General features: G+C 43.9%; 1 protein-coding gene across 4 annotated transcripts in view; it reads left to right on the top strand.

Moving 5' to 3' along the window:
* The window catches only part of ALPK3 (alpha kinase 3), a 1275893-nt gene that overhangs the window by 310671 nt on the left and 948862 nt on the right, over window positions 1-16360 (top strand). For all 4 annotated transcript variants that reach the window (XM_078685238.1, XM_078685241.1, XM_078685239.1 and 1 more), the window contains one exon: window positions 11915-12036. In XM_078685238.1, the coding sequence (XP_078541364.1) occupies window positions 11915-12036 (122 nt within the window). The remainder of the gene's footprint in view (window positions 1-11914; window positions 12037-16360) is intronic.

The following is a 16360-nucleotide window of genomic DNA, read 5'->3' as shown; positions in this document are numbered from 1 at the left end:
TTGGACGGAGACCCATTCATGAGTGATTAATAAATGACCTATGGTTTGAACTTCGCTCCAGTGTCACATCCTCCTTACTTGTTAAGAACTCGTGGCGAAGTGGGGACCCTGCACCAGCAAATTATTAAATATTTGCTCCACAGGTGGCTTCTTCTTTTAGCTACCTTTGTTTCTTGTAGAAGGATTAGATCACCCTTAAGTTTGTGTAGGTAGTCTATTATTTTCTGACATATCATGGGGGATGGTTCAATCCCTTTACACTGAGGGATAATATCTCCATACTATGCATATTTTGGGTGTATGCAGTTTATAATGAGTGTTTGTAGTTGTGTAGTGATGAAGGAGGTTGGAATGGAGGTATCGATACCATGCATTGCAGGAAGGGGGGTGCTAAGAAAGGGTTACAGAAGTAAGAACAGCACGGGGAGGGTGGGTGGGCGAATGGAAAGGGGACTTGAGGGATGTTCTGGAAGGTGCTGGGAGGTGTGGGGAGGAAGGAAGAGGGTAGATATTTGAGGACAGCAGAGAGAGAGGAAGAAACAAGAGAAGGAGAGAATATAGCAGAACAAGATTGTACAAGCAAGAGTCCATATACTTGGGGATGTACGCAACTAGAATGCTGACCTCGAAAGAAAGTAAGGCGGTGGAGGCCCCCAGGGGTTGAGCCTGGAGTCATAAGGCTAAAGAACCATGCCCTAGGTGTGGTATTAGGCTGTAGAGTAGTGGAGTTGGGCTTATCTTATAGAGTGTAGTTGTGACAGTAGGATGATAAACATTCTGCAAACACTATAAGAGAGGAGAGGGGTCAGCAGCGTTATCACGTAGTGTATGGTTTCCGGGGCTCAACAGGCTTCTCTGTGAGATGATTATTAGTGGATATTCCTGACTATTTAGTCGTGACTTAGCGGGAATATAGCAATGAGGGGATTTGTTGGCAGAGGAGATGGTGAACTTAAGCAACTCTTCAATAAATAGTGGATTCAAATTAATAAAATGTTAGATTAAGCCATCAGGTTTAACAAGAAAAACCTTGGTACTTAGAAACCTTAAAACTGGCTGTGGAACATAGATTATAGGGCCCACTATGGCCTAGTACAGCTATGACATATTTAGCTTATTTAACTTGTATTTGAGTTCATTGTAACAATCTTGGGTGGATATACGTGGACACTGTGAACATATTGAGCCTAGTGCCCGTAGTGCACCTAGAGTAACTGTTGTTCAAGATGTACTGTGTCGATATATATGTAACATATTGCTCATAATGGTCACCTTGTTTATATGGGTCACAAAGTACATCTTTACAAGGTTATAGCTATGTTAAGTTCTTTAAACTGGCTGTGGATCAAGTCTTAAGCGACCCAATTTGGTCTAGTACATGTTTAATACATTACTATTACATATCAGCAGTGTGTAGCATGTGATATAGCTTAAGTCTAACAGACTTAGGAGCAGTAGTGAGCCTAATGGGTGCAGTACCTAGTACACCAAGTGTTTCTGTTGTTCATGGGCGCAGTACCTAGTACACCAAGTGTATCTGTTGTTGAAGATATAGAAAATGACATACTAATCATTAGTCATATTGGTCAAAAAGAACATACAGAACATCAAAACACAGTCATAGCAGCCCTAAAACCTTACAATTGGGTGAGAAACGGGATGTAAGCAAACCACTTTGGTTTAGAATGTATCTAAACACATTAGAAGTATGTAGGAAAAGATCTAGCTTAAATCCGAATGACTTGAGCTGATAAGAAGGCAAGTTGGTACACCACGGTACTGAGAACCTCAAAATGATGCTGCATGCGACTTGAAAGGAAATGGGGCACCAGCAAGGATCCCATAGACAGATCTACATTTAAGATCTCCCTCAACCAAAGCCACCATTTCCTGAAAGAGACGAAATAGAGGACCCTTGCCGACTGCATCATTGCCAGTTCTAACAACAGCAAAGAACTCCTCAACATCATAGGAGAGTTCTCCAACCCCTCAGCCACTGAAAACATCATCGCCTTTTCCAAGCAAATCTGAGATACCCTTGCAGACTTCTTCCATGACAAGGTCTACACCATCTACAAAAACTTTGAACCCCAACCCACCGTCATCAACATCCGCAGCCTCCTCGCTTCCACAGATGCAGACCCCACCACGTGGTCATCACCTGAAACTAGCTCACCACACGAAAACACCACAGCCATCATGAACTTCCTCCACTCAGGAGCACCCACAGGCCACTGTCCCCACCACATCTTCAACCTCAGGAGCAAGATGATCAGCAACAAGCTCACCACCATCTTCAATGCATCCATCATTATGGCCACGTTCCCTGAAAAATGGAAACACACAAGTTAAACCCCTTCTCAAGAAACTGCCCGACTCTAGCAAGATCAAGAACTACCGTCCCATCTCTCTGCTCCCCTTTCCCACCAAAGTCCTCAAAAAGGCCATCAACTACCATTCATGGAACACATGGAAAACAACAATCTTTTGGACACCATCCAATCCAGATTCCGTTCCAACCACAAAACCGAAACCGCCCTTCCACTGACGACATCAGAACCCTCTTTGTCCGTGGACAAATGGCAGCCCTGATCCTCCTCGACCACTCAGCAGCATTCAACACCGTATCCCACCACACCCTTATAAAGAGGCTTCACCACATTGGAATCCAAGTAGGCATCCTCAAATTGATTGCCTCCTTCCTCACTGGAAGAACCAGGAGAATCCACCTAACACCTTTCACTTCAGAACCTAAGAACATCATCTGCGGTGCCCCTCATGGCTCATCCCTCACCCTACACTGTTCAACACCTACATGACCCCCTTGGTCAACATTGTTACAACCCATGGACTAAACATCATATCTTATGCAGCGACACCCAGCTCATCCTTTCGCCATCACAATGGCCAACTTCTGCAGGTGCATAACGAGCGTCACCGATTGGATGAAAGACAACTGCCTAAAACGTAACACTGACAAAACGGAAGTGCTAATTTTCGGGAACAATAGCTCCCCTGGAACGACTCCTGGTGGCCTTTGAACTAGGACCCTCAACCACTCAGACAGACCATGCCCACAACCTTGACATCATCCTGGACAGCAAGCTCACTATGAAAACCCAGATCAACAGTCTCCTCCGCCTGCTGCCTCACTCTTCGCATGCTCCGTAAGATCTTCAAATGGCTCCCCATCAACACCAGACGAACCGTCGCTCAAACCGTAGTCACCAGAGGACTGGACTAAGGCACACCCTCTATGTAGAAATCACCTCACACCTCCTGAAGAGACTGCAGGCCATGCAGAAGTCAGTTGCTAGACTCATCCTCGGTCTCACTAAGCAGACCCACATCACCTCCCACCTCAAGAAGCTCCACCGGCTCCCCATTAAATTCAAGATACTGATCCACACTTACAAAGCTCTACACAACCAAGGACCAGCATATATCAACCTCCACCCGAACTTTCACCAATCCTCCAGACACCTTCGCTCTGCCACCCTCACTTACAACCCTGAATCTGCCAAAGCAACACCTGGAACGACCTCCCTGTTCACCTCTATACCTCATCCTCTCTGTTGGAATTAAATAAAGGATTCAGGACCTGGCTGTTCAACTGAACCCTCCCTATGCAGCAGGGTTCTCAGCGCCGGGATACCCTCATGAGTAATTAGCCACACTTTATAAGTCATGTTTGATTAATAGTATGATTGATAGAGTGAGTATGATGCGCTTAGTGTACCTGTTGTTCAGGCTGTCTAGGGAAGACTTAAAGATCACAAACTGAACTGGTTATTTATTTGTATATTAGCAGTAAACAGCTTAATGTATGCTCAGTCCTTAGTAACAGGTATTGATAAGGAGGTTAGTTTGGGTTTAATGTACTTAAATTGTTAACTTCTGGGAACATGTGGGTATTTATAGCAGAGATGTGGTAGCATGGTATGATTAATGGATAGAGTTTGTTGTTTACACAATTAAGTGGTTAGGCAGATGTTTAAACCTGTTAATCCTGTTAAAGTGTCCTGTTTAGGTTATTTACGTGTGTAAGGTTAGTTAAGTGGCTTATTGTCATAACAAGGGTGGTCAGTTGCGAATTTTCATAGGAGCTACTGGAACCCAAAAAATGGAGAATTGAAGAGTTCATTTCGATTCCTGAATTTCCGCAATGAAAGAATTCAAGTCTGTAGGGTTGTCGAAGATGGCTGTTTTCCTGTTGTAGATGGTCTTCAGACAAGCAGGACCAATGAAGGAATATTGTATTGTCAGGTCTTTCAAAAGTGGGGCATAGAACACTTTCCTTCTTTTAACTGTGTCCTTGAAGTCGACTTGGGAGATACCAAAGTGGAGCCAGGCAAGATGATCCTTTGTACCCTCTTCATTTGGTAGAGAATTAGTTCTGCATTTGAGTAACATAGAGGACAGAAAATCAGGGCTCTGGGTGTTGAGGAGTTTTTTGGCTTAAATGTTGGGAGCTTGTGGTCCTGAGTTATTTCGAAGTCCTTTGCAAAGCTCAAGCCCAGAGTATGTGGTATATTTATTTTTCAATGAAAGTGACACAAGATGAGGCCAGATTCTCCGCGATCTCTGGAAGTCAAAAAATGTTGACAATGGCCTATGTCTTTCTCTAAGTTCATAGGATTACTCTCCCAATCAGGCCAGTCTTGAAATGGTGACTGATAAAGCTTTTGTTGAGATCTGTTTGTGGTCCTCTAAGTGGTTTATGCCAGACTCTGCTTCTGTCACTCTCCTCACAAAAGATGCATGTCCTGTTTAATGCTTGTGGATTGAGCAAGGATATGTAGGGTGGTGAGTTTTTCCATAATGAGTTCCAGAGTATGGCTAGCATCTAGTATAGATTTAATCGCTGAGTCTGGAGCGGTGGGATCTTGTTTGGATCTATTTTGTGCAGGTTTAGCATCTTTTAAGCCACCCCTTGTGTCCCTAGAGTCATGGCTCTCTGGCCATGCGTGAAAGTGGTGGGGGATGGTCAGAGCTGGTAGTTACAAGTAGATCGTGGATCGTAATTGGGAGTGAGCTGGATACCAGGTGTATTAAGTGTGTGGGATGTGGTTGAGTTAATGCATGGTAGAGCCTTTCCTGTATGAAGGAGTTGACTGTGCTCACCAATATCATGGACGTTCGCGAGGAGGTGAGCGTACCTCTCAATGTAGGGCCACTTGGGGTCTTCACAAAATAATTGATTCGGGTAGCAATGTTTAGGATTTGATTTTTTGAGTGGGGAATTGAAAAGTCACAAACTATGCTTGGCCGCCATCTTGAAATCAGGCAGGTGACAGTAAAAGGAGAATGCTGGTGGAGGTATTGTTGTCTTGGGATCAAGTAACTGGTGCAAGAGAAAGATCACTACCCCTTGATGGCTATTAATTTGAGTTGAGGCTGTCAGGATACTAAGACTGTTTTGGGCTAACTCAGTTGAACTCACTAGCATGGAGACGTCATGATGGCAGCCTTTTTAGGTACAGGAGGGGCCTTCATAGTCCATCAGGGTACCATGCGGTCCAGGAGGAGCTTTAAGTATACCCCTCAGTGAGGCTGGATAGAAGCGCCAAGTTGTATAATATGTGGGACTCCACCTTCAGCGGTTGTAGCAATTATTTCCCAAAGGAAATTAAATTGGGGCTATTTTTTAAATTTAAAGGTAGCATGAGACACTGAGACAAATATAACTGTGTGTCGTCAGCATATGAGACGAAAGAAAAACCGAAGAACCTAATAAGCTTGGCCAGCGGTGTCACATATAAGTTAAAACAAAGTAGGGCTTAGTGATGAGCCGTGTGGTACACCGCATGGCAAGCCTAAACGGTTCAGAGGAGAAGTCTCCCATCTGAACAAATGGAACCCTTTTCATTTGAGTCATCCTGGACATGGTGCTGTTTCGAGCCTTTCCTCTTCCTCAACGCGTCCAGGGTATTTGGGCTATGATCCCACTATTTTAAAACTTGACCTGGGTCACAGTGAGAATGGCTCTGAGGCTTATTGGCTTTTTGTTCTCCGGCATACTGGTAGTGGATAGTGCCACATGGCAAATGCACGTTTTGGAGTGGGATCAGTGGGCTCAGCACAAAGGGAACAACTCAGATTCCATCCAGGTATTGGAGAACACAACAAACAATATGCAGTGATGGTTACTGAACCACAGTTGGACTGGCAACAGACCTCTCTCCCTACCCCACGAAGCCACCCAACCCACCCCTTGTGTCCCTGGAGTCATGGCCCTCTGGCCAGACGTGAAAGTGGTGGGGGATGGTCAAAGCTGGTAGTTACAAGTAGATCATGGATCGTAGTTGGGAGTGAGCTGGATCCCAGGTGTATTTAGTGTGTCGGATGTGGTTGAGTTAATGCATGGTAGAGCCTTTCCTGTATAAAGGAGTTGACTGTGCTCACCAATATCATGGACGTTCGCGAAGAGGTGAGCATACCTTTCAATGTAGGGTCACCTTGGGTCTTCACAAAATAATTGATGCGGGTAGCAATGTTTAGGATTTGAATTTTTGGGTGGGGAAATGAAAAGTCACAAACTGTGCTTGCCCGCCATCTTGAAATCAGGCAGGTGACAGTAAAAGGAGAATGCTGATGGAGGTATTGTTGCCTTGGGATCAAGTAACTGATGCAGGAGAAAGATCACTACCCCTTGATGGCTATTGATTTGAGTTGAGGCGTCAAGATACTAAGACTGTTCTGGGCTAACTCAATTGAACTCACTTGCATGGAGACTTCATGATGGCAGGCTTTTTAGGTACAGGAGGGGCCTCCATAGTCCATCAGGGTACCATGCGGTCCCAGAGCGGCTTCAAGTATACCCCTCAGCGATGCTGGATAGAAGCGCCAAATTGTATAATTTGTGGCTCTCCACCTTTACCGGTTGTATGGGTGCGGGTCGGCAGCCCCTTTATGCAAAGCAAAAGCCATGGTGAGTATCGGGCACAGTAGACCTCCAAATCTAGGCGCCTATCTTCTAGGTCTTTTATAAAGAAGAATGCATTCTTGTGTGAAGAGTCGTACCAGAGGTTGAAATAAGGGAGGACAATAGTAGGGTTGTACTTTTGATGGATACTTCTAATTGCATATTCTTTGCCTTTTGAATACCCCCAGGGGCCAGACTGAAGCTGACTTCATCCCACCCCGGAAGTGACATTAAGGCCGCAGTATAACAACCCCCTCCGCTCTTCGGCATCAGCTTCCCTAAGAGGAGGTTGAAAGGAATGTGCTTACAGAGGCCCTGCAACTAGGGAACACCTTGGGAGAGCCACTCCTCCCATCCAGTGAAGCCCTCAAAGACACCCTCTTTGAATCTGGGCGAAGGCAGGATCTTGCCTGTCAACAGGCAAATGGCCCAACAACACTGACCAGTTCCATGGAATCCATCTTTCCTCATGCAGCACTGAACACTACAGAGCCTCATGGTTGAGACTTTCACTAACCAACTCAACCTGAAAGCATTACCGACTACTCTACCAGACAGAATTAAAACGTATGACGGCATTGGGGAAAATAATGTTCTCCTCTGCCACCCTTGCCCTTCAGTCTGCCAATTCCAGTTACCTCCTGGGCCATGACTCGCAAGCATTGCGAAACATGGTGAGCAAAACCTTGCCTGCAGCCCCAGACGGCCTCTGCGTATAACTCTAGGTATTAATTCAGGATGGTCAAGATGTGGTGAAGTATGTCATTAGATTGCGCCTAGACACTACTGACTGGGTAGGGTTGAGACTTTCACTAACCAACTCAACCTGAAAGCATTACCGACCACTCTACCAGACAGAATTAAAACGTATGACGGCATTGGGGAAAATAATGTTCTCCTCTGCCACCCTTGCCCTTCAGTCTGCCAATTCCAGTTACCTCCTGGGCCATGACTCGCAAGCATTGCGGAACATGGTGAGCAAAACCTTGCCTGCAGCCCCAGACGGCCTCTGCGTATAACTCTAGGTATTAATTCAGGATGATCAAGATGTGGTGAAGTATGTCATTAGATTGCGCCTAGACACTACTGACTGGGTAGGGCAGTTGGTACCAGTGTGGTGCTTCAACTTCAGGCATGCCATCGATCAATGGGTTTCTCCAACGATGTGCAATAGTCCCTCATAGAAATTCCATTTGATAGCACATGTCTCTTTTGAGACAATGATTTTGATTTTGGTTTGATTTGAGTTTTTATTTTCTATAGGACTTGAATGCCCTGTGGAGTCCTGGCACTGCTTAAATGACAAAATATTGCTAGATAGTGGTGTCCTACAGCTAATGTTCAAAGACCCAGGTTTTCAATTGTTTCCCTAAGGAAATTCAATTGGGGCTATTATTTTTATATAAACGTAGCATGAGACACTTATAACTGTGTCGTCAGCATATGAGGCAAAAGAAAAACCGAATGACACGATAAGCTTGGCCAGCGAGCCCAGGGTATTTGGGCTATGATCCCAATATTTCAAACCTTGACCTGGGTCTCAGTGAGAATGGCTCTGAGGCTTGTTGGCTTTTTGTCCTCCGGCATTCTGGTAGTGGATAGGGCCAGATGGCACATGCACGCTCTAGAGTGGGATCAGTGGGCTCAGCACAAAGGAAACCACTCAAATTCCATCCAGGTATTGGAGAACACAACAGACAATCTGCAGTGATGGTTACTGGACCACAATTCGACTGGCAACAGACCTCTCTCCCTACACCACCAATCACTAATGATTGTGTGAGGTGCATCGTTGCTAGGCTGGGGGAGCCAGCTGGGAGAGGAGGAGTTCAGAGGACGCTGTATATGGCAGAAACCAACCTCCACATCAACCTGTTGGAGTTTCAAGCAATGTGGTGGGCAGTAAAGGGTTACCTCCCTCCCATTAAGGGAGAGCGGGTGCAGGTTCTTACAAATAACAACAACGCCAAGTTGTACGGTAGCAAGCAGGTTAGGGTGGAGTCGTAGGTCGTTCAAAACCAGGCATGATCATTAAATGCCAGGGTTGATGATCTCAGCCTGCGTTGCCTAGCAGATCACGAATGGCAGGTGCAGTGCCTAGGCTTTCGCTTGTTGGAGTTCTCAAGGCAATCTCCTCGCACATGCCTTTTGGTTGGACTGGAACTCGGGCTCCTGTGCACCTTCCCGCCTTTAACTCTGATGCTCAAATTTCTGAAGAAGATCAGGAACGCCTAGGACCATGTCATCTTAGTGGGCCGAATCGGACCAGGGAGTGTGTGGTACATAGAACTTCTGGCCATGAGCATCTGTTCTCCAATCTAGCTGCTTCTGCGGGAGAATCTTCTATTCCAGCAGCTGGGCAGAGTGTTGCACCCGCACCTGAACAACTTACAGCTACATGCCTGGTGAATGAGCAGTGACAGTTGACTGTTTTAGAATGTCCTCGCCAAAAAGTATGATTCATTCTGGCAGCCAAGCATTCCACCACAAATCTATGAAGGACTCTAGGAGAAGTTTATTGACTGGTGATTCTCAAGGCATATCCAACACGTACAAGCCCTGTAGTTCTTCTTTTTTCCACTTTTTAATCCAGCAAGGTCTTGCTGTAGCAACAGTTAAAGGTTATTTGTTGGCCTTATCAGCTTTTCTATGGTTGCCTAATCAGCCATCTTTGATTAAGTCACCTGTTGTGATTAACTTTTTGAAAGGGCTGGTCCATATATATGGTCCATATATATCCACCAAAACCCTTTGAGATGCCCCAGTGGGGCCTCGGTCTGGTTCTTACATTCGTAATGTGCACTCCATTCTGGCCTATACACAGCTGACACCTGAGATTGCTCAAATAAAAGGCAATGTTCCTTATTGCGATCCTGTCAGCTCTTCGAATGAGTGAGGTGCAAGTGTTTTCTGTCCACCATCCATACACCACCTTCTTGCTGGGCTAATTGGTGCAGGCAGAGTACATCCCAAAGGTTGGAACTCCTTTCTACATTGGGCATTTTATTATCCTGTAGAGATTTTTCATTGCTCCTCATCCATCCAACAAGAAGAGAGACTCCACCACCTAGATTCTAAGAGAGCTCTGAGTTTCTATATCGATCAGACCAAAAATCACATCTTGACGATCAGCTCTTTTTGGGTTTCTGTGGAGGGAAGAAAGAAAGAGAAGTACAGAAACAGACCATCTCCAAATACATTGCTCTTTGAATAAAGATGTGCTATTGCCTGGCTTAGAAACAGCCTCCAGAAGGTTTGAAGGCTCATTCCACCAGAGCTAAAACTGGTAACTTTGCGCTGGTATGACATAGGCATAGGTCTATATGTTCATGAAACGCTACTGCCTGGATAGAAAGTTATCTGATTTCTAAGAACTTCGTGTCTGACTGCATTTACAAATATCAAAAAGAATTTTAAGTGCCACTTGGAGGTGGTGATTATATTGTGGCTTTGATGCCACATCTGGGGTGAGTGGGAGCCGCATGATGCAATCTACCGGCACATAAAAGAATTTCTGAGAAAAAACTGCAGATCCAGTGTACTGCATGAGGGTATTCAAAAGGTGAGGAATCTGTGGTGAGGAATCTGTGGTTAGATAAGCGTATGCATCAGAAAGACCTTTACAGAAGGGAAATAACTTGTTCTGCAGTACAAAATTTCCAATATTTTATATTGGTAAAGATGGTGACTCTGCCCATATGGCCCTATGTAGGTACCGGAGCTTAGTTTCGATTACAGTTTATAAAAATGTAAGTTGCCAGTCAACCCAGCGTTAACTGGTCTGTTGCTTCATAAATGTTTCTGGCCTTAGTCCCACTGTGTATAAATCACCTTTTAATATATTGTAACATGATTCAACAGGAATATGTGGGTCTCTAATGGTAGTTTCTCTTGTACACAAGTTGTTAATCCTGGTGCTAACAGACTTTCTTAACTATTTTTATTATTATTTGTGAATCTCCCAAACATGTGTAAAACTTTCAGAAAAACACAACTAATCTTATAGGAGCAGATTTCCATTTTTTTCACCTTGAGATTTGCAGTTACCAGATAAACTAAAGACTAGTTCATCTAATTCACATTCATTTCTGTGCTAAAGTTGAACTTACTCCTGCAAGTTACTTTATTTATTAAGTGTAAGTGAAATGTTTGGTATTGAAAAAGTGTGAATTTATGCTAGGAAATCATTTACTCCCAAGTTAATTTCACAAGTGTGGTGTAATGTGTGTGTTATATCACTCAAGTGGTGTGTGAGTTTCAGGGTGGAGACACAAGTATACTATGTGAATACCTATATAACTTGCATGCCTGTGGCTATTCAAAAACATTTGCAGGCAACCTCAATATGCTGCAAAATTTTCTTTTGTGAAGGGTATGAATACAATGTGTGCCAAAATGAAGGGAACACTCCTGACATTGATTGAGGTAAAGTGGTAGTGGTTTATTTGCAGTTACAAATATTGCTTCAGGAAAATCATAAAAATATTTATAGTGCAAATACCCTTTTGCATTGCATGTATGCATGTGTAAATGTACTCTGTGGATTTTTTCTAATGTGTATATAGTAATGCGTATATGTGAGTTGAGGAATCCTTTGTGAATTCCTTCTCCGGAATTTACTTCCATTGGAGAATACCTACCTATGGGAGTACATTTCCAACTAGTGTTTGTGAATGAGGTCCATTGCCATCAAATATCAACAGTATTTGTCTAGTAATTCGCATTACCTATTGTTACATATTTTCAAGGTCTGAGCAAAGCTGAAAGTATATGCTCAGAGAATCAATCTTTTTGATAGCACAACAGTTTTATAGATTAAATTAATGGTGATTTTTATGATTACAAAGTTTATAGGTTTATAAACTATTTTTTAATAATTGTTAACTGTCATATGAACTATGCATTTGTATTGTCAAAATAAAAGTCTTGAAAAGGCAAGATTTTTTATGTTATTATTTTCTGAATAATTCTTCCTGCCTTTTCTTTCAGGACCACATTCTGTGCAATCATTTCACAACTCACTGAGGAAACTCAACCATGTTTTGAGGCCACTCTGAAATCTCGCGCTGTGTCCGAGGACGGTGATGCCAAATTTACATGTATAGTCACAGGTAATTTTCAGATTGAGCTTGTTAAGATCATACTTGAGTGGAAATGTTTGTAGCAATATGCATAGTGTAGAAGTACTGCCTACTGCATTTTCAGAAAGTGTCTAAAGGCAGTAAAAGTTCAATAAAAATAGACAGAAGCTTATTTCATAGTAAGCAATGATAGAATTATTACACTGATAATTTATCATCTTTGAAATATGTGGGAGTGTGTGAGTTCCCATGCACACGAGTTGGCAACGGCAGCCATTTTGAAGTAACTTTTATTTAATACTTTGCCAGAAAGCCATTCCAAGCTGATTGTCCACTCATACACATTAATGTGGAACCCAGGCAACCATTTTGAAATGGAGTTTGTCACAGTATAACAAATATCATTCCAGGATGTCTGCCAGTTTATGAGACTGCTTGGCCATAAACGTATATGCACGGGCAGCCATCTTGGAATGGTTTGTTAAACCTCATAACAAAAAACATCTTAAGATGGTCCATGTTTCATACTCAGCTATCTTTAAATGGTTTTAGCAATCAAACAAGCATTGTAAAATGAGAGTCGCTCTACTGCTGCTTACTAAAGGCAAGGCCTATTAGCTTAGCCGATGCTTGCTATTAACTTTGTCGTGACTATCCAAGAGTAAAATATTGTGCATAAAACATATGCAGTGTGACTCAAAAAAACATGTATATGGATAAACACTGAGTAATCAACTTTGTTCTATGCATAGCAGTAACGTTTAAAACGTCTTCAGTTTAAGATTGATTCTGAGTACCGGGCTGGTGTGTTGTGGGCCCTAGGCCCACATGCTGCATGAATGACCATGCAGACACATTGTGTGTGGTACTAGAACTGGCCCAGGGCACGTGCGCCCAGCCCCTTTTATTGTCAGGGTGTAAGATCGTTGACAGTAGGGAAAGGATCATGCACATCAGGTTATCAGTAAAACTTCAAGTTTATTCTGATGTAACAAGAACCCATCCAGGTCCCAGCCAGTGCATCAAACAGACCTTTGAATTACAACATTCTATGTTCAAAGGATACCATCAATAAAGGATGCATAGCTAGGTTACCATGGCACCAGAAGCCCAACAAGCTCCAGGTGCCACACACCTTCCCCCATTTAAAAAAAACAATGGAAACAAGCATTTACAATGCAATAGGTTTCGCAGCATTAAAGTTTGAGTTTTTGGCATTGTATATGACAATGCATTGCATCCCCAAAAAAATGTAAACTTTGAATTGGTGTAGTGGCAAAAGTACAGGCTCACTGACTCTTCGCGCGCACCCATTCATTTGTTGGCCTCTCAGCTGAGTCTGCCAACTCGACAAAAAAGCATTGCAAAAGCCACTAGGATGGTAGCCAATCCCAGATCTACTGGCTTTGTAAATTCAACTGGCTAGTCCTGCTGTTTCAGAGCACACAGAATTATCAAATTCACACCCTAATTGCTCCCCTTCCCTATTATCCCCGTCTTGCCATGGACTGACTTCATGCAGGCCAGATGAAGGCGTTTGAAGGATCACAGTCTACCTATCATGTGCATATCGTGTCAGTGAGCTGAACTCTACCTATGTGCTGACGTGAGGGATGTGCACATAATATCGCATATCATTCCATGTGCTGCCCCTGCCATACACACATGAGAATGAGGGGTTAGAATTAAATATTTTGGATCCAACGCACACTGTTAATCTTCTTTTAGTTTCAAGAAAATAGCCAAGCAAAACCACTGACCTCCATGTTTCAAACTATCACTGCGGTGAAGGGGTTCAGCTGACAATCAACCACAACCACAACACCACTCTTCACTGCCCTATACAAGTCCGTCCATCCACAATTCCAACCCTATTTGTATAGGCATATTCTGAATATCCAACCACATGCGTGCACAGCTAATCGAATAATTTCACATGCACACAACGAAGTGCACCTTCCTTTTGTGACTGGTCCTCGAGCAATCCAGAGCTGCAAGCGGTGGTGCACACTTCCACAGCTCAGGTAGTGTTGATGATGGCACCCCGAAAGCACAGTACAGCAGCAGCTCCCACCTTCTTCATATTTCATTCACACGCATGCAATACAATACGACAAAGCAGTGTTGGCCTTTTGCTCGCAAGAAATTTCTTGACAAGGTTAGTGTTGCGACATTAAAGGTGCTATTTTTGGTTGGCAAAGGAGGGAGATGGTTTTAATTGGTTTAATTATCCAGGGCCTCAGGCCCCACTATGCTGCCCTGGGTATCACTTTAATTCGTTTTTGATGCACTGGACTCGGTTACAAACCAGAGAAACTTAAAACAAAACAAAAAAACATAATCGTTAGTCTACAGGTTGCGCTGTAATCGCCACAAGACCTAAAAATCCTGGTTCAGAAAATAACATACACAGTTGGTTTTCGTTGCTGATACTGCGCCCATTGTGTGAGCGGGATGGGGAGGTGTGTGATTAAATCATACGTCCCCGAAAAGATCATCAGGGGGCGTGTTCCATGGAATCACCTTTCACACCTCATTTCTTTGTTAAAAGAGCCTTTTGTGTGTTATTAATTACTGCAATTTGTTACTGCAGGGACCCCTAGTGACCCCGGAGGATGGAAATATGATTAATGACAGGCTGCAGGGAGGCTAATTAATGAAGAGCAGCCGAGTGCGCCGCGCACTCCAGATATTAATGCCGCCAAACTCCAGGACACCTCGGCCGGAGCAGGGCTAGGGGGTGGGGTGCAGAGAGCGTTAATCATTTGATGCTTTTTATTCTGAGAAAAACGCTTCCTTTTTATGGAACATTTCGGCAGGGAAAAGAGTATTGAAGAATTTTCTGTGCTACTTTTAAAAAGTGAAACACGTCGACCACTATTCTACTAGATTACCACAGCAGCGGTAAAAAGTATCGAGATTTCGCATGCAGCGGCTTGTTGAAAACACGTACATTATTAATCATAAATTCATTTAGGGTAACTTTCCATTCATTTACAAACAGATTCGGAAGAGAGACCGACTGCACTGCAAATGCTTGGTTGTGCTACACATAGGCTCCTAACCAGCACTTTGACTGATGGAACTGTAAACATGAAATATGTTATAAGTACTGCGTTTAGGTTTCACCTTAGGAACCTCTCGGGTCGGGCACTGGCTACCTTAGGCACTTCTGCAGCACGTTTTCGTTCTGCTGCACTGCCATCCTTCAGAAACAGAAACCCACATGTGAAGCAATGGAGAGACTCTGGCGTGGAGTTGTGCATATCAGGTCCGGCCGGAAACACGGAACTCAGAATAGTTCCGCTACGAGCAGAAGTTGGTGGTGAACAGACAGCTTTCACTATTCCAATAGGGGAAAAGAGTATTGAAGAATTTTCTGTGCTACTTTTAAAAAGTGAAACACGTCGACCACTATGCTACTAGATTAGCACAGCAGCGGTAAAAAGTATCGAGATTTCGCATGCAGAGGCTTGCTGAAAACACGTACATTATTCATCATAATTTCAATTAGGGGGCCTTTCCATTCATTTACAAACAGATTCGGGAGAGAGACGTCGCATGTAATTCAATTCTCTATATTAAGCCCAGAAAATACTAACACTCCAAGATGGCTGCACCCTCTACCTATGTCTCGGAATGCTTTATGTTGACAGTAAAATAAGCCCAAACCTGATCGGTAGGCTCAGGCAAAAACAAGTCAGGTCCCGGGCCGGCCAGCCAATCACAGCGCGGCCCGGGAATGACGTCACGGGGGTGTCCCGGGCCGGCAGCCAATCGCAGCGCGGCCCGGGACAAAGGGGCGGGGCTTAAAAAAAGCACCAGAAACGCCCCCGAATCGCGTTTTCGTGAGAAAGCGCGATTGACAGCCTCTGTCTCCCAATGGCTAGTCTCCATTTATGGAGCTAGCCAATTGGAAACAGAGGCTGTCCTAACCTCACTATTGAAAACAATAGATTTCGATCTGGGAGGGGCTTTGCCCCTCGCCAGGTTTCGAAACCTAAAAACATAAAGATAACTGAGAAACTTATATATATATATATATATATATATATATATATATATAAACGAGCAATGCGCCAGGCGCTTCAGGAGGGCTACCCACAGCGTATCCAACCATCCAGTCTTTCTTTGCCCCATCAGCTACACAGCTTTCCTCCAGAGTGATAACAAGGAAGTCCGACGCGTTTCGGGGCAGACACGCCCCTTCCTCATGGACTGCTGCAATAAGCACATTCCACCCACCATGATGATTTAAATGCATTTTATTTAAATCGGGCCGCCCTGAGTGGGCGTTGCTCTTCATGACGCTACACAGCATGCTGGTAGCTGTAGTTCGTATGGCGAGTGTAAT

Source organism: Lissotriton helveticus, chromosome 3_2, assembly GCF_964261635.1.
Source record: "Lissotriton helveticus chromosome 3_2, aLisHel1.1, whole genome shotgun sequence".
Lineage (NCBI taxonomy): Eukaryota > Metazoa > Chordata > Amphibia > Caudata > Salamandridae > Lissotriton > Lissotriton helveticus.
Note: the sequence above shows the minus strand (reverse complement) of the source record. Positions and strands in the feature narration are given on the sequence as shown.